The following is a 23,850-nucleotide window of genomic DNA, read 5'->3' as shown; positions in this document are numbered from 1 at the left end:
AGATCTCCATCCGGTGCCAGATTTACTTTTATAAAGACGGCACCGTGGGAATTTACGTTTTGCTTGCATATCACTCGACGTCATGCGTGGCACTTTATAGATTCAATACGTTCACATTAGGGGTCACGTTTGTTTTTGAGATGTGCACAACTACATAAAAAATTGTCTGATAAAAAAATTCTGAATTTAATATCGTGCCCTGTGCTGTGAATGCAGCTTTTGAAAATCGCTGTTCTAAAAAGGGTGGCGCTGCAGTTGATTGATTAGCATGGCGCTTCACAGTTCTGAGACCATGGGATCAATCCTAGACTTTCCTGTGTGGGGTTTGCATGTTCTCTCTGTGCCTTTGTGGCATTTCTCCAGGTACCCCGGTTTGCTCCCATGGCAATGAGTTAAGTAAACGTGTAGAACACACCTCAAGTTTGTGTATGTAATTCTTTTGTGTGTGTCCTTAAATGCACTCAACCTCTTGTAAAATGCACTGTGTTCTTTCAGTCACTTCTAACCATGCACCATCTTCATTGTGCATGTCCTTAGATGCACTTTGTTTCAATAAAATGCAGTGATTTCTTAGTGACATCCAATAAGACATCTCATTCATTGAGTTTGTCCTCAGATGCCCTTTATTCTTCTTGTGATAGACTCCTATTGTACCGTAGTCAGATCCCGAAATGCTCATTTTTTTGTTGAGCATATCCTGGAATGCACCTTGTTCGGCTGCTGGAACGCGGCCAGGTATGCAATCACGTGAAAGCTCACTCGCCTTCAGCATAATCAATAGATGTTCGCTATCATTAAACATCATTTTCCTCTAATATCGGCTCGTATAAATCCACTACAGATGCAGAGATCGAATAATTAGCTTCCTCCACTTGGATGCATTTAATAAATGAAGCAAGAAAATTAAAAAGGCGGCCTCAATTGAAAGCTACGCAGTGAACAAACAGGGCGTACTGTGCTGTGCCGGCAAGCCAGGCCATGAGAAACCGTGCTAAAATGAATTCATTTCGCTGACAGCTCAGCTATCACCTGTTCCTTCGGGCACTGCGTTTACAAGTCACACATGAAGGGCATTATTATTATTATTTCACATTAGCGGGACGACGTCAAGGTTGACAGACAGCTAGCTCATTTCTTCACCGTCACACACTCTGTGTGGGTATTGAATCAAAATTATTCCAAATCACAGAAAAACATTTGGAAACATCACTTTGTGTGTATTGTGCGCCAGTAACCATTCGCATGATGCATTTAAGTGACAGCCGTCAGATTAGCTTTACCGAGGCAATTGCCTTCAATTACGAGCTGTCAAAATCCTAATTAACATACACTACCCCTACGCTGGTGGGTGGTCTGTGCATGCAAGGGAAGAAATATGCCTTATAAATACGTGAATTAAGTCGATACGATGGCGTAATTGTGCAATAGATTGGGCGAGCGGACAGGCCGCGCTAGCTCGGGTGCTCCCTGGGTGACCAACGCGACGCAAGGCCCTCACGTTCCCTTCCCAACAAAAAAACAGCACAATACATAAATGTCAACTCTTCAAAACCACACTGAGGTCATTCAAATAGGACCAAGTCGGGGAAACGGGCCACGCTACGCCAACCCGTCAATTCGGACCGACGGTAGATAAAAAGTTTTCGATTTGCACGGACCTGCCCAGATTCTGCCGTCCCCCGCCGCTTCCTCCGGCACCAGCGGCGTTGCCACCGCCGGCCTTGCTGCGATTTCCACCGGCCTTCATTGACATGGCGAGCCCATAAAAGACGGCGTGTGAAAAAGACCAGCTAGGCACCGCAAATTCACTCGACGACGGTGAGACGATGTCTGTGGGGTTGGTTGGGCTGGGTTAGCCGCCGCCGTCCTGGTCTCAGGTTGGGGGCTAGCAGGCTAATGTCAACGTGCCTCAGTCTTGAAGGAAGATGCTAGGCTAACAAGCTACCTGTACAAGTGTTTTAAAACAAGATGGAAAACGCGACTTTAAAACAGGACAACACGTGAAAACGGTTCTCCTGAATTAACTACGGGCGTTGAACCTTTTGCCAACTTCCTGCGTTAATCCTATCGAAATATTTTTTAAATCTGAACTGATTTGAGTACTGTCTCGGGCTGTTTCCGTTGCTAACACCGAAAAGACCAAAACAGTCTGAAAGGGGACAAAAAATGGCGGAGGGATATTTTACATGTATAACGGTTGTTGGCATCCAGAGCAAAAAATAACTATAATAACCCAGCAAAATTCTACGGGTGTACACTAATAAATAGAACATATATTTAAAGATTTAAACTATACGAGCACAGTCGGACATGTGTATTTAAAGCAAAACCGCCAATTGACGGGACTATTTTCAGGAAGTTCTCCAAGGCTGTGTTGTGGCATCCACGTGAGCCGGCGAACACATACCGCATACACATGCGCTTCCTTCATCCAGTAACACTGTCACTGCGTGTGTAGAATCAAATATTACAGCCAAAATTCATTGTTATCGTACGTAATTAAAATAATATCAACCACACATGACGGACTACGTTAACCATACTGTATTATTGTCTCCCTCGCGTGGACAACCTTGAGAGAGATGATTAATGTACTAGTATATGTATTCACGTCACCAGCCACCACAAAAATGATACGCCAGCAGTGTTGCAGCCCGGTGAAGCGACGTGCTGAAGTGGCGGCCACGTACATTGAAAATACGAAAACAAGTAAAACCTTGGTCATTTTATATTATCTTGCTGCTGTAAAAACGTGTGCTATTCATACACAACATAAAAAATATATATCCATAAATGTGTGTATGGGGGATATCAGGGTTTGTTGTCCAATGAGTTGGTTGTCACACTGCCATAACCCGACCACCAGAGGATGGTGTTGAGCAACATCAGTATTGAAATCATCCCAATAGTGTACTTCACAAATGCTATTTTTAGACCGCAAGGCTGCGTGACGTCACCATCGTAAACCGGAAGGGGGTCAACATAGAAGCGCGCTCGCATTCAACCCATGCTAGTACTGCTTGTTTTGTGCCGGAAAAACTTTTTAAAAAGAACATGCCGTGTAAACGCTGCTGCCATGGAACAAACTACTTTAGACAATACAACATATGAAGGATGTGTTCTTTATACATTTCCCGAAGCCAAAAACTCAAAGGAAAAAATGTGAAGAATGGATCAACTTGTGCGGACATCCAAAAGACCAGTTTAACGCCAGCAAGGTGAAGCAATTCACCTTCAAATGCAGTAAAAATTTTGTTGGGGCCATGGTCCTACAGATGACAATGATGACAACAATCCATTGCCTGCCAAAGCCTGCACCGAAGAAGTAAGCTATTTTGATATTTTTACTTATTTTTTAAGCGTGGAGTTTTGCCGTGCTGCTTCTGTCTGACAATGAATGACCTGAAAAAAAATTAAATGGCCACTGCCACTGTGGTTAGCTTTTCTGTTGTAAGGAAACAACTTTACTAAGGGGGAAGTGTAAATAAATTAAGAGAATTAAGATTTGTTATTAATGAAAAAATTAAAAGTGTTCGTTGGCTGTCACCTGGTAACATTTGCGATCGCTACACAAAAATAGCAATATAAATTACCCAACAGGAACGGTCAGAGATGTAAGACAACCACAGGATATAATATATAAGAAAGACTGGGCATATGGTGGTAAAGGATAGCTTGTTGAAACAGGAGAATGTCATTGTCAGTGGCGTAAGGCAATGCCCACAAGAAAAAGGTGTCGATAAAAAAGCTACCTCTGGATCAGGTCGTCTCTTTTTCCCGTCTTTTTCAGCCCTCGACACCCAAGCCATCTCTATAACGTACAACATTTGTATTTTCTTCCACATCTTTACCTGTGAATTGGCACCAGGGACATCATTTTTGGACAGAATTGGTAGGTTTAGCGCAGTAAACATATCGTTCGTACACTATTTACATGAATTTAGCATGAGGGACAAATGCAAGTTTGACCTCCCTAGCAACAGTTTCTAACATCATGGATATTCATGAGCAAATGTGACGTGTTACGTGCAGTACGCTATTGTGCCTAGAAAAAAAAGATAATTTATTGTTAGCAGTGACATCACTTTGAGGTAAGCATGAAATCACTTTTTTTCAGGGTCAATTTAAAATTTTTAAGGCAGTTACTATTCTTTTCATAGATTTTTACACATGAGGTTTCTAATCATGAAAGTGTTATGATTAAAGAGTATAAGGAAAAGCTATAGTTTTGATTCACATTATCGAGCTAGCCAGTTGCTTGCTAGCTGTTCCTTTAGCTTTTAGCCAAAACCACAAATTGGGATTGGTTGTCCCAATTTGGATGGGGATCACTGTCATACCATCAATAGTGCAAAGGATTCAAGTATTTTTTTATTGCCACCATACATGGCACAGTGAATTGTATTAGCACGTCTGCCTCACAGTTCTGAGATCAAGTAGTTCTCACAGTGTTTGAAAAATACAGGGAGAACAGTCTGGCTGTGCCAGGCAAGAGATCAAGGGTTAAATCCCAGGCTCTTGCCTTCCTGTGTGGAGTTTGCATGTTATTTCCATGCCTGCGTGGGTTTTCTCTGGGTACGCTGGTTTCCTCCAACATCCCATAAACGTGCATGGTGGGCTGATTTGAACACTCCAAATTGTCCGTCGGTATGACTGTGTGTTTGTGTGTGTGTTTGTGTGTGTGTTTGTGTTGTATCGGTCGCGAACGATTCGGTCTTTTTGACTGAATTGTTTGGGTGAACGAGACCAAACTAATCACCATCTGCACTGATTCGTTCTATGAAGTTAGGGCTTTAAAAAAAAAAAAAAAAAAGTTAGGGCTTGTTCGCTGCGTGGGAGGGCGTTGAGCAAGCGGCAGCGTTTTCTGACATCACACACGACCAATCAGACCCCAGCCTCATCGCGGGCAGGGGAGGGAGCGGAAACAGAATCAGGGCGTCTGTCAATCACTTCCACGTGTAGCCAATAAGCAGCCAGCGTGCACGCAAGGGGGCAAGACTGAGTTATGTCACTTCCCGTTCAGTGACTCGGTCCTCCGGTTCCTGACCTAGCTTGCTGCTAACTTGACTTTCCAGTAATGCGGTGAACGAGTCAAAAAATGGAAGGAAATGACTTTGTCACATATTTGTTAATGTGGAGCCTATCAAATGCTGCTCAAACAGACAAAACACCACACAAATCTAGCGAGCATGGTTTAGTGTACTACTTTTCTCAACAGACTCGGGACTACCTATGACTGACAACATACTATCAAATTTACAGTAGTTAAAACACGGGTAGCTAAAAATAAATTTAAAAAAACACGGGTAGCTACGAGACAAGCAAAAGTGAGCTGCGGTCGCGTGACGGCACTCACGGCAGTGAAGGGGGCAGAGAACTGTCACTATATGGAGGCCAGTGTTGTTAATAACGGCGTTACAATATAACGGCGTTACTAACGGCGTTATTTTTTTCAGTAATGAGTAATCTAATTAATTACTTTTCTCATCTTGGCAACGCCGTTACCGTTACTGAGGCGGGAAAGGCGTGCGTTACTATGCGTTACTAAGTTGGTTGAATAAAAAAAAGTCTGAGAGAAACGGACTCACGGGGACGAGAGCAGAGCAGGAGTGGGGAAGACGCCGTTGCAACCGCGATGCTAGGTGGCTCCAATAATACCTGACTGCAGCCATAGCCGACAAACTACACCCACATGACATGGTAGATATCATATTATAGAACTAGATGCAAATGACAGACACAGCTGCATTGCCAACATGTTTTAAGGACTACATGCGTTTGTAAACAGCCGCCATCTTAAAGCAGTAGACCTCTCAGGAAGGCCCTGATGTAGAGATCCTTCCTAGCGAACCTAAGTAATTTTTTAAAATCTAAAATGGTCCTGAATCGGCAAAATCTTAACTTAAATCTATCTTTAAATGATGAAACAGTTTTAAAACTTACACATGTTTAAAGTAGACAGAAGGGAACTAATGCAATAACGGGAGAAATTTTAACAACTTTAACGATTGATTCACAACTTTAAATGACTTCCACACATAGCAAAGGTTACTAGCTAGTTATCGCAATACCCTTGTGTCTAGTTAAGTGAAGGGTAAAGAATTGGGCTAGGGCCAATTGTCCCCCAAACCCTTTAAGCTTCACATTGTGTGACCTGTGTTTTTTTTTTTTTTTTTTTTTTTTGAGAAAAAAAAATATATATATATATCACTAGTTACTTTGCCAAGTAACTAATTACTCTTACATTCAGGTAACTGAGTTACTAACGCAATTACTTTTTGGGAGAAGTAATTTGTAACTGTGATTAATTATTTTTTTTAAATAAAATTAACAACACTGCATGGCACTAAATGCGTTAGTAGACAGCCGCCATCTTAAAGCAGTAGACTTTTTAGGACGGCTCTGTTGTAGAGAACCTTCCTAGCGAACCTAAGTAACTTTTTACCTAAAATACTTCTAAATCGGCAAAATCTTGACTTGAATCTATCTTTAAATGATGAAACAGTTTTATAACTTTCATATGTCGAAAGTAGAGAGAAGGGAACAAATGCAATAATGGGAGCAATTTTAACAACTTTTAACAGTTGATTCAGGGTAAAGGGTAAATTAGGGTAAAGAATTGGGCTCGGGCCAATTGTACCAAAAACCTTCACAAAAAACTTCACATAGTGTGGCCAATGTTCTTTTTTTTTTTTTTTTTTGAGGGAAAAAAAAAAAAGTAATTATCACCAATTACTTTGCCAAGTAACTAATTACTCTTACATTCAGGTAATTGAGTTACTAACGCAATTACTTTTTGGGAGAAGTAATTTGTAACTATAATTAATTACTTTTTTTCAGTAAGATTAACAACACTGATGGAGGCTTCATGGCAGCGATATTTACCTCATATGCGCACAGAAAAAATATTTAGTATTATCACCATAATACTGATTTGCAATGAAACTGTATATACATGTCAATTTTTTCAGACTGTTTTATTTATTTTTTTTCGTGTCAGAGCGTGTCGGGTGTTGGTTGATTTGACAAATTATGTCCATCCGTCCATCATGTGCTACTCAAAAACAACGCACGCGGACACGGAAGATGTCGCAATATGTCTACATTTTTCTTAACAGACTAATGAGAGTAGAAAGGCAACATCGTAAAGAGCAAACAATTATTTCTCGTCAGCATTTGACGATCTGAGATGAGGGGGCGACAGGGGAGCTGACCGGATTATTTTATTTGTTAATACCAGTGCAAAAATTCAATAAAATCATCTTAATACTGATTTGCAATTAAACTGTCGAATATCAAAATGTAGTATTGTTTTTATTTCAGAGCAGCACATTTGACAACTAGCTATTTACACTTCAGTTTTAACAATAGTGACCTAAAATAATAGTGATGAGCATAAAAACAAAAATACAACAGAGCAAGAGGTAAATATGATGTGTTGGTCGTTCCATATTTAGAAATTAAACTTTCGATTTATTTTCGTGACAGCAAGCATGCTGCGTTGGCTGGTAGCAGCAGCATTGTATATGTGATCAAGAACATGCTAAAGAAAGTCCGTAAGCCCCCGACCACTACTCCCCTCACAAAAGTAAAATGTTTAACCGTGTCCTAAATCGAAATGCAAGCACGAGCCATGACTTTGAGCCCATAGAACTAGGACAGACGACGCGGAAGTTCTCCCTCGCTTTTGCAGCAGCAGGAGGGAGACGAGGCTGTCTGTGAAAGCAGAATGATACCGCCTGTCACTCATTTCTGAAACTATGACGAGCGGTGCCTGTGTGCAAGAGAGGGAGGGACCAAGCAATGTCACTTCCCGTTCAGTTATACTGCGAAGCGGTCTTTGGTGATTCGTTCGGCAACGTCACTTCCCGTTCAGTAACCGAACGATTCGTTTGGGCGGGGAGGGAGATGAGGGGGGCAAACGATTCGTTGAACGATTTGTTTGAACGAATCTTTTTACTGAACGAACCGGAATGGATTCGTTTACTCAAGTGAACGACAGATCCCGTCACTAGTGCGTGTATGGTTGTTTGTCTCATTGTGCCATGCGATCGGCTGCATGCAGCCAATTCAGAGTGTACCCTGCCTACTGCCCATAGTTAGTTGAGATTGGCTCATCACCCTCCAGCGATATATACTGTATATATTTATATACTGTTGTATGTTTATATGTTTATATACTGTACTGTATACAAATTCATCATTGGTTTGATTTTCGTTAGAGGTGCACGATAATTATCGGTCCGATAATAGGAATTATGACGTCATCCCAATAACTCCAATAACATTATATATTATCGGGCCTATTAATAATATTTTTGGCACGGTGTCGGATTGGGATGTGAGCGTTTGTTTCCACTCCTGTCTTGCCAGTATGCAAATTATTGTTAGCATTCTAGAGGCTGTATTTTTCCTTCAATTATTTATAAACCTTATTATGGAAATTAGCATGTTTATGTTTACAAGTTCTTAAGAGGCCTTTTGGTTATTGATAGGCTTGCTGTTCTATAATTGCCAGGTTAAGAAAGTTGTTTCATGGACCAGGACGACAAAAGTCTCCTTTCCTGTTGCACCAAATGTTTTATCTGCTGACAAAGAACAATACCTGTTGGGTTTATGTTTGTTTTAGATCAGTGTTCATTGTTCAGGGGAACACATCGTCAAAGATATTGACTGATTGATTGTGATTGACTCAAATTATATTTATTTGAAAAAAATAATATGGCACTTTTTTGAAGTCAAAACTGTTCTTGTCTTTGTTTTGTTTATTATAATAATGTTCATGTCATCATCAAAATTCTGGTTTGGTCAAAGGCAAATTTATGCTGACTCAACCACTAATATTTTGTACCTATAGGTGTTCAAAAACTCAGGTCATTGAAAAATTATATATATCTTATCGGTTATCGTATCGGTATCGGCCTTGAGGAGCGGGAAGTTATCGATATCGGTGTCAAAAAATGGATATCGTGCACCCCTAATTTTTGTATGCCTTTCCCACACCTATTGTTCATAATCAGATTCATGCTATAATGTATTCAGTATAGATTGGCGATACCAGTGTTTTTGGATTCGATCCGATACCAAGTCCAATATGGTTTCCAATGGAAAACTGCTGCTTTTAATAACTAGCAAAGCAGTTTCCCTCAAACTCACCAACCAATCCATCAACAACAAACTCTGATTAGTCAGTCTCACTCTTTAACCATGACCCTTAAATTCATATGCACAGAACATTTCCCTGCTACACGTTGTATTTGATCAAATTTTAATCTACCTAAATTAAATATTTTTGATCTAATTAAAGAACAAATTAATAGTAGCATGTTACCGCCCTCAAATGGTAGATCACTAAAAACAAATCCAATAATCAATAGTCAATTGCCGTTTTTGAATTTTATTTTACTAACACAATTTTCAAATGGATTTTGAAATAAAGAAAAAAATAAATAAAAATAAATAAATAAATTTAAAAAACAGATCTTGAAATAATTGAAACAGACCTTTAACAAAATAAAAATAAGTAGCAACAAAACATAAGAAATCAAGCATTTAATTGTTTGTAACATAAAGAAATATGGAAAAACATTTCATGAAAAAATAAAAATATGAAACATAAATTCCCAAGAAATATTAATAAATGAATAAGAAATAATAATAAGGTTAAGTAAGAAAGTAGGTGTGAAAGGGGCGGAGGAAAAGCATGCTGTTCGACACAGGATAGGGACGTGAATGGGGGCGAGAGCACACGCCGGTGCACTGCTTATGTGTGTGCAATGCTTACGTGCGTGTAGAATGCGAAAGGGAAAAGTAGTACAAAAAGTGTGCACAAAAATATTCCCAAAAATTGACAAAGAAAATATAATATATTAATTCCAGATATCGATACTTTTGCTTGGGGATCGATACCTAAAATTTAACGCGCTGGATCGAAATATCGATATTTTGATATCGATCCGCCCATCCCTAGTATTCAGTACTGAAAAATATAAATTAGCAATAGCAATAATTTCACGTGTAACTACCTGACTACATTAAAGGGACACTCCAGTTGAACTCAACATTAATAAATTATTTAATTGGGTGAAAGTGTAGCCCATCAGGTCTCAGATGCTGTAGGTGTGTTCACTGACTGTGCTCAACCCATCCCCACCTCAAATGCCAAATTTGTGACCATAGCTTTTTACAACGTAGATGATCCTTCGTTTAGACGGCTCCCATGTCTACAGAAATCATCTACTGTGCTAGTGAATGTGAGGATAAGCATCTTGTCAGCCAGGTTTAGCAAGAGCAAAACAGCTGGCCAGAATGGAGCTGTAACCTCAGGAAGCACACAAATACATGGTCACAGTCCCTCATGCAACAGCTGCCATCAAAAAATGCTTACAATCGGCTACAATTCGCTTGAAATTTAGCAGGCCCTTGGCATTATTGTAGCTGACTGTATGGATCCACTGCTGGTTGGCGATGAAGGACCTTCCAGCCATGGGGACCCCGCAGTGCTGCTTGCGACCGTGCATTATTTCACAAATTCCACATTACAGTACATAAAATGTATAAAAACCCAACGGAAGATGTATTTTGGTGACAAATGATGTGGAATGGGCCTGAAAGCAAGAGTTCCAGGTTCATTCATCTGACTCTTTTTATGCCTGCCTAACAAATCTTAGCCCCTTAGACAAAGAAAAAGATGTGGTGACCCTTTTGTTTGACATAATTCACCCACTGTACTTGAGTGTCCATTTGGCCGTGCGCGTTACAGTCACGTGACTAGACACTATAAAGAGCTGCGCGCGTTCCGGCTCATTAGAGAGAGAATGCACGAGAGTTCACAGAGGGCAGCTGAGTTATAGCGCTGGACGCAGCAATTGGAGCAATAAAGACTCTTAACTAAGCATACCGGTTCAAAGAGTTCCTTGCCCTAACTCCAGCATTCATTTGTTTTCAGCACTTTAAACATATTTAATGTATTTAGAGAGGGATCATCAAAATGACTGGAATGAAAATTGAAAAGAAAAGTGAAAGAAAATGAGGAAATGTGAATAATGCAAGTATGACCAGGTAAGATCAGTTTATTTTTGTCCCAGTGTGTTTTACGATATTAATTTTTGTTTATTACAACTGACAAAATGCATTCATATATTTCATGCATGTATGTCATTCATGTATTTACAGTTTCTTGTAACCTAAGATTGAGACTATTTGAGTGAAATAGGTTTTTTGATCTAAGAATGTTTTATTCAATGAATTCAATTTATTATTCTTATCATATTTACATTTAAGATATGCCTGATATGGGTAAATTGTGTTTTTGTTTTACGTGTAAGTAAAAGCATATAAATTGAGTAAAAGGACACCCATTAAAACATTTTGATCAGGCAATATGGTTGACCTCCTATTGTGTACCTTACACGACCGAGCTCATACAAGATTAGCTTATTAGGTGCATACGTCTACCAGGGCACTTTTTTGTTGTTGAAGTCTTTCCAACCTATGAGGCACCCTTTTGGCAAACAAGAACCAGGGGTTAATATGATGCGCCGGTGGAAGGATGTTAATGCGATTTTCGCATCTAAAAGCGGCAAACTTAACTTGTCACTCGAGCAGACTCACTAGCGTGTTAGCTAAGCCCAGGCTCGACGACACACTCAGGCAGCTGCTCGGGGAGTTATTCTTTCAGGGAATGGTCATAGTGGAAAACTTCATTTCGGCCTTAGGTTAAGGTAATACCTGCATATCTCAGGTTAAAATCCACGTGACTCTAGTGTCGCCACCCACTAAAATGGAATGCCATTCTGCTACACGCTAGCAAGCGAGCTAGCCGTTCCCGAGAGTCCTCGCGACATCGCTAGTTCGCTTCATTGCTCGGACTAAAAATACCCCCTTGTCCTGTGGTCCAACACCAAAGTGGTGGGTTCTCTGCTACAATTTTGCCGTCCTCGGCTTTTATGGTGACTTCGCTCGGCGTTTGGCACTCTACATGGTCACTACGGTGGATTCAGGACGACAGGAAGAGCAAGCCGGACCCCGAGGTGGTGAGCCGGGTTGGGCTGACTTGACGCCGCATCGCACCAGCCGCGGGGTGGTGGGTGGTGGTCGCGCGGTGCTTTGTCCCCATGCCCTGCCCTTAGTTGTCATATAACGAGCCCTGGTCCAGACCGGGGATACATGAGCGAGGCTTGTTGGAAAGGTCAATCAAGCATAAAGTCTTTTGTGTCCATTGTCAACTGTGAGATCTAACTGGATCAACTGCCAGGTGGATCACCATGTCGGAAGATAACAGTGCAGATAACTTCATCAAGGTAACTTTTGGGCAAAGATAACTGCCATTACATGTACATGGGGGATCCTGGGTTTACGACGTTAAACTGGTCATGTACGTTGGTCGAAACCCACTGTGGACTATCACGTACACGGTAGTAGAATATGCGCATCCAGTGATTACGTGATAATGACAGAACATGTGAGTTTATCATGGCCATAAAAATCAAGCAGTCAAATGACTGAATGTACATTGGCTGCGAAGGAGCCAGTTTGCTGCGTACACTTGATCAATTTGTGTTTTTACTGTAAATTGTCATAATTACAGTATATATATTTCTATGACAAACCCTTCGAGACCATAAATTCATAACAATGGAAAGAAGTTTGAAGCACTGTTGAATTTGAATGTGCCTTCTTGTGTATTCTTATGCTGCTGTAAACTAGTTCATTGCGCTGTCATAGTTTCGCATGGTTGCCCAAGACACTTTGTTTGGTGTAATACAGTAGTACATACTGTATGTACTTAGTGGGAAAATGTGGTGCAACAATTTACTCCTTCAGTACCGCTAATTTGTAGGCATCTATAAGGGATGACAGTTAAGACGAGGGTGTGACAGGGCAATGTTTGACATTTGAACTTAATGGCTACTTTGACAGCGATAGAGGTCTTGTCCATTTTGAGTAATTGTTTTTGAATCAAAATAATACATTTGCAACATCTGATGTGACTTTGGAACAAAATGTTTGACATTATTCTCTGTGATTGTGAAATCTTTTTTTTTTTTTTTTTTCCCTCTACTGGAAAGAAACTATAACTCTGCTTGTTCAATGGAAGCTTATTCATACCAAAGGATAAAGGAATGGACAGATTGATATTTTGGTAATCTTGTTTTATTTAATCCATTCTGTAAAGTGTTTTGGTACAGCTGCAGCTGTTGTTAATGGACTATATAAATAAATGTTAATAATAAAATTTGTGTGGCCTGTTACAAAGTAGACTGAAGTAATATCCATTTAGATCAGGTTTAGATCAGGTAATGTCATCTTGAAGATTTATTTTTTTATATTTATTAAATATTGCTAAATTACTGCTATTAATTATTGAGTGTTAACATCTGTGTGTCTGTTAAGTCCGTTGGGACCTAGTTGTGATTGAGGACTATATAATTAAAGTTGACAAGAAAAAATAATTTAGGTTTTTACAAAAATAATTGACATCTAATCGTACATGGGGCAGCCCCGTAAGTGTACATGAAACTAGTAGCCCTCTGCATTAATCAGTTTCCAAGAAGTAGCTCTCGGTTTCCAAAAGGTTGGCGAAATCACTGTTTCTCATGTGGTATTGCTTTAGTGTTCATTTGTTTAATCATTGAATAATACAAAATGCACAATAGTAATTGAGGAATTGACACTGAAGATGTGAACATAACAGTGAAGGTATAATACAGCAGCTATTACTTATGTTGCTATTGCAGGAGGCATCCATCTTAGAGGAATACAACATAAACTGGACACAGAAACTAGGGGCTGGCATCAGTGGACCTGTCAGGTGATTCTGATATGCTATCCTACAAAATGAAGCCAATTTGGCAAATGTATAACCCGGTGGTGAACTGCCTGTACACTTTTGTACTTGTTAAAAGTCTTGATTTCATAACATGAGTTATGACCTCAAGATGCCAAAAACTCCACTCATTTGTCTGACGAGCAAACATGATTCAGGAACTGTATGACTCAGACTGCACTTGTCTCTTGGGACACCCCTTAGTCACTGCATATTTCAACTGTTTTGTTTCTGAAAGAGACTGATGCATGAGGCCTTTTGCCCATTAGGCCTAAACAGTATATTGATGTTATGAAGACGCCCCCGTCTGCACTGCTCTGTGAGTCACTCTTGCCTTCCATCTGGTGAACTTTGGCCAATACTCAACTAATTCAATCCCACTGATGGCAATAGACATCCAATCCAAATGGATGTCTCTTGAGTGAGTTATCGAGAAAAGGAGCAGTTATCGAGAAAAGGAGTGGTAAAGGGAGGCCACTAGTTAGTTCAAATTTTCAACATATCTTTCATTTGTGGGGAGTAGGAAACATCTAAGGAATTGTTAACATGCGGATATCCCCTAACGCAGATGGTGAAGGGAAGACCTTACATTGTAATTCCTGACCAATGAAAGTGCAGTTGGGTCACACATGGCCTTTGTTTACATTTTAACCCAGTAATGCCATGAATGGCAAAGGTGACGAGTGTATTTAGTCCTTAAATCTGGGGAAAAAAAAAAAAAAAAGAGAAAAAAAAGGACCACAGGTCTGAAAGCCTTTGGTCATGAGTGACTTTCTACCTCTGTTTTGTCCTTGTTAAGAGTATGTGTGAAGAAGTCAAATCAGGAACGGTTGGCTCTGAAGATTCTCATTGATCGCCCCAAGGCCAGAAATGAGGTTAGGAAATCACTGTCACTGGTTACACTTGATTTTTCTTTTTTTTTTAACTGTGTTTGTGGTTCTGCTGCCGCGGTGCTCCTCCATGTCATTAACAGCCTTTTGCTTCTCTGGCAAAAAAAAAAAAGAACTTGACATGATGGGTTCTGTTACATACGCTGATTTAGTAAATTTCTCCGACTGTAGGTGCGACTCCACATGATGTGCGCCAATAACCCAAACATAGTGCAAATCTTGGAGGTGTACGCCAACAGTGTCCAGTTCCCACACGAGTCCAGCCCAAGGTAAATTTGTCCATCCATTTCCATTACGTTATTATTCTGAAAGCTAATGCTGTCTTAAAAAAACTATTTGGCAGGGCCAGGCTTTTAATTGTCATGGAGATGATGGAAGGTGGCGAACTGTTCCATAGAATCAGTCAGCACAGGCACTTTACTGAAAAGATGGCCAGCGAGGTCACAAAGCAGGTTGGCGACAGCAGTATACGCATGCAGTTTATTTCTTGCCATTTGTTACCATCACGTCTAGCAGTCTGGTTAGCAGCTCCTGCTTGGATTCATCAGTTGTTGTCACACCAGATCAGCGCACCATATGGCTAACAGAATTTATTGAGACCCACACAGTAAATGTGTGGCATCACTCCTCCTACAGATCAGTCAAGCCTTGGAACACTGTCACTCCTTAAATATTGCACATCGGGACCTGAAGCCAGAGAATCTACTCTTCAAGGATAATTCTCTGGTAATTGCCCACGTTCCTATTATACTGTAACAGTAATGCTTTACTGTGGTTGTTATTCTTCCCAACTTTCCCCAGGATGCTCCCGTGAAGCTGTGTGACTTTGGCTTCGCTAAAATAGATCAGGGGGACTTAATGACACCCCAGTTCACTCCTTACTATGTAGCACCTCAGGTAAAAAAAAAGACATAAAAGCTAACATGCAGAATACACGCTAAAGCTATTTGATGCTCTGCAGGTACTTGAGGCTCAAAGAAGACACCAAAAGGAGAAATCTGGAATCATACCTACCTCACCCACTCCTTACACCTACAACAAGGTGGGTACAAATCTGATATGTAGCAACAGATATGATGTAAATCTAGCCTCATTGTCTGTTTCCAGAGCTGCGACTTGTGGTCTCTGGGTGTCATCATTTACGTGATGCTGTGCGGGTACCCTCCATTCTACTCTAAGCATCACAGTCGGACCATTCCAAAAGACATGAGGAAGAAGATCATGATGGGCAGCTTTGACTTCCCCGAAGACGAGTGGAGTCAGATCTCGGAGATGGCCAAGGACATCGTGCGCAAGTAGGTTTTGTTACAGTACTCTGCTTTGTGGTGCCTATTTTTGGGCCATTCCAGGATTGGAGAACATTTTGGCCGATGTTGTTAATCTTACTTTAAAAAGTAATTAATTACAATTACAAATTACTTCTCCCAAAAAGTAATTTAGTAACCTAGTTACCTCATTATAAGACTAATTAGTTATTCAGCAAAGTAACTGATGTTGCTTGTCATGTTCTACACATTATACATTGTAGAACATCTTTCACATCAAAGATGTTTATATTAACTGATTGAATTGAACATAAAAAATAAAAAAAAAACAGGTCACACTTTTTTACATTTCACCTATATAACAGTATACAAACTTTAACTTTCAAATGCTGTGAGGGGAAAAAGTCTTTTTGTTTTTCCTGTTGTACTGAACCCGCATCGAACCGTGACCCCCCGTACCGTGGTACGCGCTGAACTGTGACTTGTGTTTACCATCACACACCTAATATATATATATGTATATATATATATATTTTTTTTTCAATATGCAGGTGAAGCTCTGAAATTCCTGCCTCTCCTATCTTTACTCTTGTTGTTTTGGTTAAAAACATCACACAAGATTCATGGATATGTCATTCAAGAAAAGTTTAGGGCAAGTGAGTTTTGTGTAATTAAAAAATCCCCAAATTATTATTATATCGTAGCGTTTTCAAGACAACGCTACTTGGTGATGATAATGCACACTCAGTAGGAAAACAGTACATTTTATTCAATTAATTGTACCCACCTGGATGCCACGGACTGTATGTTTAAAACAAAAAGTTGCCTGAGATTTTAAGATGACGCTCGCCACGCTTAATGCTAATGAGAACGTGAATGCTATGCTAAACGCTCCGAGCCACCTAGCAAATTACATCGCGTTTTCAACAGCGTCACCACCCCCTTCCTATTTCCCCCCTACCGCTCTGATCTCACCCAGGCAGCGGTGACAAAATCGGACAACTCGCGCCTCATTCAACCAAATTGTAGTAATGCGCCCCTTCACATCTTCAGTAATGGTAACGGCGTTGCAAAGATAGGAAAAGTAATTGATCAGATTACTCACCACTGAAAAAAATAACGCCGTTATTAACAACTGATTTTGGCTTCCAAGATTCTTAGGAAAAACAAGCCTTCACAATTTTGAATTTCTGCTTCATATTTGATATTAGCAAGTAATAAACAATAAATGCTGTTATTTGATTAGCTTACAGATAAATGGTAAAATATTTTCATAACTCCAGCAACAGCGTTGCAGGTAACAGAATTGAAAACATGTACTGTTTTCTCAGGCGTACAAGCTAGCTGTTTGTCCAACTCACTTATGTATAGAATTAAAGGGGGAAACTAGTCTTACCATATGCATGAGATACAGTGAGACATTGAATCGGGGCTAACTATGTTATAACAATATGAATTCTCAACTAGAGGGAACTTTAGAGGTTTAGATGGGTGATGTTTCATTTCTGTAGATTTTTGTAGTCTGAATTGGATTATTTTTGTGTATCTTTTGGTCTAATGTGGTCATGTAACAGGCTACAGAAGAGTATAATAAGTTCATATAGATGAAAGAAAAAACTTTTTTTTAAAACCAAATCTGACATTGTAAGCAGTTACTCACAATGTTACTCATAACTTGAGTATTCTTTTCACTGAATACTTGTACTTGAGTCAATTTTTTGAATGACTAATTTTACTTGTTTAATATTATTTTAAAGCAGTACTTCTCAAATAGTGGGGCGCGCCCCCCGCAGAGCGATGCCGGGGGGGGGGGGGGGGGGGGGGCGCGTGTGACCTCGGGGAACATGCTTTTTTTTTTTTTCTGCCGTACTGGAAAAAAGTGTACTTGCGCATCCACTCAGTGGGTGGCAGTGGCGCTCTCATTTTCAGAGTGCGTGCAGTATTTTTGAACTAAGGAAGAGCACTCATCACACAGAAAACAAATATGAAGAGCAGTGCGCAGCCGCCGTTTTCGAAAGTCGTTTTCCGACTGGACTCACTCATGCAGCGACCCACTGTCTTGTCCGGTTCTTACGCCGCCGCCCGATAAGTGCCATTTTCGGCTTGGGATCGTCACGACGACCGCCCTCACCTACGGTTCTACCTCGGCCGCCGAGAATGCGCTTTGTTCGTGCCGTTTGCCTTTTAGCTTTGACTTTTAATACTGTGGGTGATGAGGAAAGACTGTTTACTGTGTCTAAAAATAATTATAACGGACCGCCAGAAGCCAAATCAATTAAGACGCAACTTAAAGACATTCGACCCCAATCTCATTGATAAGCCGCTTGATTGTTTTTCAGCGAAAACGTGCCGAATATTGCCAACAATCGTCCTGCTTTGTCAGTGTTATATCAGTAAACCAGTGAGCATTGTTAGCATGCTCATTGCAAAATGACTCCACACCATTGCAGAGGAGGTAATACTGAGTGTGAGCAGCAAAAATAAAAATTGTCCTTCTGTCCAAGGACACTCTTTTTTTCCTTTATTCATTTTTGTTTTTTCGGTCAAATTTTTTGGCATATTGTCCTCATGAGTGAATGTTTCTAATCAATTTGAATTTGTTATTATTTACTGATTTTATTACATTTTATTTTTCTGTATCAAATGGTCAAAAATGTACCTTGAGTGTATTTTTACAGTTTGAATGTGACTTTTTTTTTTTTTAAATTCAGGCAAATTGATGCACGTCAAGTCTTCTCTGTTACAAACAAAACAATGTTAATAAAGTTATACTTCATTATAAGTTGATCTATGTTACTTTTTTTCTTTATTAGAAAAAAAGGACACAATATTAGGCAGATGCGTATTTATAATAGTAATTTTATAGACAAATAATACTATTTACAGCGGCGGCAGAGAGTTTGGGGGGGCGCGAAACATTTACGTCTTGCTTGGGGGGGCGTAGCAGAAAATAATTGAGAAGCACTGTTTTAAAGTAACGCTACTCTTACTCGAGTAAAACGTTTGACTACTGAATTCCTCTGTCCATCGTGTACAATGTTTAACTTTGTTGTCTTCCCTGGCAGGCTGCTGAAGGTGAAACCAGAGGAGAGGCTGACCATTGAGGGAGTCTTGTCTCACCCGTGGCTTAACTGCACGGAGGCACTGGACAATGTGCTGCCCTCCGCCCAGATGATGATGGATAAGGTGGGTAGAGAGTTGTTTTTTAACAAATATATACAAACACAAGGAAGTCTACCACAGATATTGATGTATTTTAGGCGGTGGTGGCAGGCATCCAGCAGGCTCATGCAGAGCAGTTGGCCAACATGAGGATTCAGGATCTGAACATCAGCCTGAAGCCACTCAACTCTGTCAACAACCCAATCCTCAGGAAGAGAAAACTACTTGGGTCTCTTTGCGTTTGCTCATTACTGTCACTCTCAATGTTAACTGTAATAACTATTAGGTGTCAAAGTCTGAACAATACGCATCCTCCTCTGTGTCTCAGCCCCAAGCCCAGTGATGGTTTCTTCATTCACGACCCGGAGAACGGCGGCGAGGACTCCAACGTAGCGCTGGAGAAACTACGAGATGTCATTGCACAATGTATTCTTCCACAGGCCGGTCAGTAAACAAGCAAACAGAGGGGAAGGCGTCCGGGGAATTCAAAGGATTCCATTGTCACTCGTTTGCGTGCGCGTTCAGGCGAAAACGAGGACGAGAAGCTGAACGTGGTGATGTATGAAGCCTGGCGATTCAACAGGGACTGTAAGCTGCTGCGGGACGGCCTGCAGGGCCTCAGCTGGGATGGTCAGTGATCATTGGAAAGATAGACATCCAATCCATTTGAACTGGGGAGGATGGCTAACCTGCCCTCCGGTTCAAATGGATTGGATATCTACTCGTGACAAAGTTATTTAAATTCACAGGTGAATGTTTAAAAATGTGAGCTATTTTCTCTTGCAGGTCGAGCGTTCTCTGATAAGGTGGACCGCTTGAAATTGGCCGAAATTGTGAAACAGGCCATTGAAGAAAGGACAAATCTGGAAGAGTCTCACTAGCAAAGGTCTTTCTATTGTGTTTTTATATACTTTTTAAGAAGGCTTTTTAAAAGTCAAAATGTGCTTTCCCCCCACGGATCCGCTCGCAAAGTCTATTGTACATCTCAACAAGAAATGAACAAAAAAACGACGCGGTAATTGCAATGAAAGGAAAAAGACTATATTTTCAACAAAGAAAAACAAAAATCAACATGAGAAATTATTTTTTGGAGGGAATTTTTATTCGCAGTTCGTAGTAATTTGCTTAATCCAAAACGATTTAACTTTCCAGTTTTATTTATTTGAAGAAAAGCTTCCAAGCTTATTTATGTGCTGTTTTTTTTTTTTTTTTTGTAGCCTGTGAGTCGGCTTTAAAAGAATTCTTATTTTTATGCCCGTTATATTTTTTTCCCCAACTGATCCAATGTATCCTTTTGATTTAAGACTATGTCTTCATCTAAGTGTGAGTCCCTATCTAAAGCTGTGGGGAGATGCTAAGAACCAGGAAGGCTTTGCCTTTGGACCGAAAATCTAACATATAAACTGGATTCCCAAAAAGTTGAAATGCTACAAATTGAACTGAATGCAATGAAGAAGTCAAATTTCAATCATTTATTCAGAATAAAACAAAGATGTCAGAGGTCAAAAGTTAAAACTGAGATATGTTGATTCAAAATTTCATGGCGTCAATATCATTTATTCAGAATAAAACACAGATGTCAGAGGTCAAAAGTTAAAACTGAGATATGTTGATTTAAAATTCCATGGTGTCAATAAATCTTTTAAGTTGGAAGGCAAACATACAAGTAGGAATGTTGTCCCATTCTTGTCTAATACAGATCTTACTGTTCAACCGTCTTGGGCCTTTCTCTTTATGATGCATCAAATGTTCTGTGTTCGGACTAGTCAGAGTAGAGATATGTGGATGTCGCCCTCTAGTGGTGACCACCATTACTAGGGTGTTAACATACCTCAGTAGCAGCTCTGCCAGTCAATGTAAATAGTAATGTTAGCTGCTGCTAGGGTTGCCAACTCCCTGAAAATAAAAATAAGGGACATCAGATTGGTAGATCCGACTGGCCTGCTAAGTCACCTTTTGATTATATATATATATATTTTTTTTATGTTTAATTATAATTTTACTCAAACCTAAATTAGTTGCATATTTGAGTGATATAAGCACATCAAAAAACGATAATTATTTGCCAATATGTTTTTAGTACTTTTTAAAATGTGGAAACATAAATTCCGTTCATTGCGTTCAAAGTTCCCTCAGCAATAAAAGGACAGGGCGCGTCCCTTGTAAGCTTAATACGAGACGCGTACTTTTGTTTCTGGATATGGAAACATCCAGTATTTCAATAGACGGCTGGCAACTCTGGCATCTGCTGGCTGTGTGTGCTGCGGGTGGCACACCACAACAATGGTGGATGGGGTACTTCTGGTCATTTTGCTCGGATTAGTCTATAAGTGAAGAATCTACACCTCAAGCTGGCCATTCCAATACCTGGATCCTTTTACTATGCTGCCATGATGCTTTAATTAATGCTGCATGTGGTCTGGCATGTTGAAAAAAATTGTGCCTTTCAAGATGCGCAAACTCCCCTTGCCACACGCACTCATGCAACTCATTACCATCACAGATGCAGATGTATAAACTGAGCGCTGATAACAACTTGGGTTGTCCTTGCCCTTAATTGTGATTAGGGCTGCAGCTATGGAAATATTTTAGTAGTCGATTAATCGATGGACTAGTTAGTTCGAATAATCGAGTAATCGGATAAGGAACATGAAAAATTAAAATACCTGAGCTGAGCCTCAAATGGTATATATATATATATATACATTTTTAAAATGAAGATCTATATAAAACAAAACAATTGGCTAACTTAAATTTAAAAAGTCGCTAGCTTAAATTCTATAAAATGCTAAAGTTTTTTTTTCAATGCTCTTAAATGGTTGACACAATTTCCCACAAAAAATGGCTAAATATACCTATAAACTAAATTATGAATGCATTAAAAAACATTAGCTCAAACAAAAACTTAGCTTACGTTGGTCTTAACAGGGATCAGTTGGATTCAGCCATGTAAAAAGAGGCAGACCAGAGGGCAGTACCCACCCTAATCAATAAAACTAAATGCAAACACTATCAAAATAAACCATTACAATGCCACTTTAATTAAACAAATACTCGAAGCAACAAAATTTAATTCGAAATCGAATATCTTTTTCCTAATCAAATACTCGAGTTAATCGATTAATCGTTGCAGCACTAATTGTGATTCTTTTGACCATAGAAGTTTTCCATTTTGCCATACTCCACTTTAAATGACCCTTACACGCAGAGATTGTTCCAGATTATATGAATCTTTGGACAATGTTATGCACTGGAGAGTGTGATTATTTAAACTTTGAAATTTGTCACTAGGAAACATTTCTGACATTGCTCTTTCTGAGCAGCATTGGGGGAATGGGAGACCAATTCGTGGTTTTCAAGCTGTTTATATTCAATTGACTATTCCAGCCTCTTATTGCTACCTGACCTAACTTTTAAAACATCACCAAGATGAAACTTACAATCAACACGTTTCCTTTAAAATGATATTTTCTCAGTTTTTCATCTTTGTCATCTATATTAAATTTTGGAAGAAAAAAAAAAAAAACCTGCTTTTTCATTCAGCTTTTATTCAGTTTGTATTGCGTCCTCCTTTTTGGGAATCTGGTTTGTACATGAGCTTATCGCTTCCCATGAATGTGTCACACTACGGCTTGCTTGTATCCTTCCATGGACATCCAGAGGACTCCTGTAGCCAGTGCTAAAGTCAGTCAGCCTTAAACGTTGGGGGTGTCCTTTTGTTTTGATGTGATTAGTTTAAAATTTACTAACAAAAATCAAATTTTTTTTTTTTTTTCTCGTGGGTGCGGTTTTCGTATATTGATTCTAGGGATGTCCCGTTCCAGGTTTTTGCACTTCCGATCCGATACCGATATTGTTTTGCACTTCCGATCCTATACCGATACTGGCCGATACAGATACCGACCTATCTGAGCATGTGTTAAAGTTTAAAGTTATTTAGCCTCCTTACTTAGTTGTCAACAGTTGAAATAGGTTTTACTACCCTTGATAACAACTAGCCAGCTGAATTAGGTGAGTTTGAATAACACACAACGGTTGGTAACAAGAAACTGACCTGTTTATTCAGTGGCAAACACAAAACATTATAAATAACAAACAGAAATGGCATAGTCAGTCAGTAAAACGTGCAAATAATATTGTAAACTGTCTTAAAAAAGCAAAACACACCAACAACCTCAGTGGGAAATCCCCCAAGCTATTAGATGCTTTTAATGTTTCGTGCATTAGTTACAAAAATTGTATAAAAAGCCTCTCAGGTTTAAATAAATTACTATTTCAGTATCAAGTTAACATTTTAAAACAGTAAAATACTCAAGTCCCCATTCTGTATCAGCAGCTTTAAACTACATTCAATTCATTTAATTTTGCGAATCAACTGTTAAAGTTGTTAAAATTGCTCCCGTTATTCCACAAATTCCCTTCTGTCTACTTTCGACATGTGAAAGTTTTAAAACTGTCTAAGATAGATTCAAGTCAAGATTTTGCCGATTTAGGAGTATTTTAGATAAAAAGTTAATTAGGTTCGCTTGGAAGGTTCACAACAGCCTACTAGGGAAGTCTCCTGCTTTAAGATGGCGACCGTTTAGTTTTCCATATTTCAATGTTGCTAACGCAGTCGAGTCTGTTGTGTAGCATCTGGTTCTAATTACATATGATATCTATTATCTCCAGTAAAACGACGTTGACGTAGTTTGTTGCAGCTGTC

The 23,850-nt window shown here is 39.6% G+C and overlaps 2 protein-coding genes across 13 annotated transcripts in view; one reads left to right on the top strand and one right to left on the bottom strand.

Moving 5' to 3' along the window:
• The window catches only part of atxn2 (ataxin 2), a 61,314-nt gene extending 55,619 nt beyond the window's left edge, over positions 1 to 5,695 (bottom strand). For 3 of the 7 annotated variants that reach the window (XM_057832942.1, XM_057832946.1, XM_057832944.1), the window contains exon 1: positions 1,659 to 2,176. In XM_057832942.1, the coding sequence (XP_057688925.1) occupies positions 1,659 to 1,753 (95 nt within the window). In that variant the 5' untranslated portion in view covers positions 1,754 to 2,176. Of the gene's footprint in view, positions 1 to 1,658; positions 2,177 to 5,588 lie in introns of those variants that run through there. The other 4 variants (XM_057832945.1, XM_057832948.1, XM_057832943.1 and 1 more) reach the window with 2 other exon arrangements.
• On the top strand, positions 1,502 to 22,564 carry mapkapk5 (MAPK activated protein kinase 5). Of its 6 annotated transcripts, none has more exons than XM_057832951.1 (14): positions 11,396 to 12,302; positions 13,071 to 13,144; positions 13,740 to 13,813; positions 14,628 to 14,703; positions 14,890 to 14,987; positions 15,062 to 15,170; positions 15,355 to 15,444; positions 15,520 to 15,615; positions 15,680 to 15,760; positions 15,826 to 16,013; positions 19,049 to 19,169; positions 19,244 to 19,589; positions 19,671 to 19,775; positions 19,932 to 22,564. In XM_057832951.1, the coding sequence occupies exons 5-14, from the start codon at positions 14,902 to 14,904 to the stop codon at positions 20,024 to 20,026; spliced, it is 1,317 nt and encodes a 438-aa protein (XP_057688934.1). In that variant the 5' UTR covers positions 11,396 to 12,302; positions 13,071 to 13,144; positions 13,740 to 13,813; positions 14,628 to 14,703; positions 14,890 to 14,901; the 3' UTR covers positions 20,027 to 22,564. The 6 variants fall into 6 exon arrangements, with proteins under 6 accessions (XP_057688936.1, XP_057688935.1, XP_057688934.1 ...); XM_057832950.1 differs by lacking the exon at positions 13,071 to 13,144 and having other exon boundaries at positions 11,399 to 12,302; positions 19,244 to 19,374; positions 19,474 to 19,589; XM_057832953.1 differs by lacking the exons at positions 11,396 to 12,302; positions 13,071 to 13,144 and adding an exon at positions 1,502 to 3,325.
• The last annotated feature ends 1,286 nt before the right edge of the window (positions 22,565 to 23,850 follow it).

This window comes from Corythoichthys intestinalis, chromosome 3 (genome assembly GCF_030265065.1).
Source record: "Corythoichthys intestinalis isolate RoL2023-P3 chromosome 3, ASM3026506v1, whole genome shotgun sequence".
NCBI lineage: Eukaryota > Metazoa > Chordata > Actinopteri > Syngnathiformes > Syngnathidae > Corythoichthys > Corythoichthys intestinalis.
This window is presented reverse-complemented; position numbering and strand designations above follow the sequence as displayed.

What these genes read in the sequence shown, in the direction of transcription:
- mapkapk5 (XM_057832949.1), top strand. Translation starts at nt 12,267, where the DNA reads ATGTCGGAAGATAACAGTGCAGATAACTTCATCAAG. An exon ending in CCAGCGAGGTCACAAAGCAG is followed by an intron (nt 15,171 to 15,354) that starts GTTGGCGACAGC and finishes CTCCTCCTACAG; the next exon opens with ATCAGTCAAGCCTTGGAACA. An exon ending in ATGTATTCTTCCACAGGCCG is followed by an intron (nt 19,590 to 19,670) that starts GTCAGTAAACAA and finishes GTGCGCGTTCAG; the next exon opens with GCGAAAACGAGGACGAGAAG.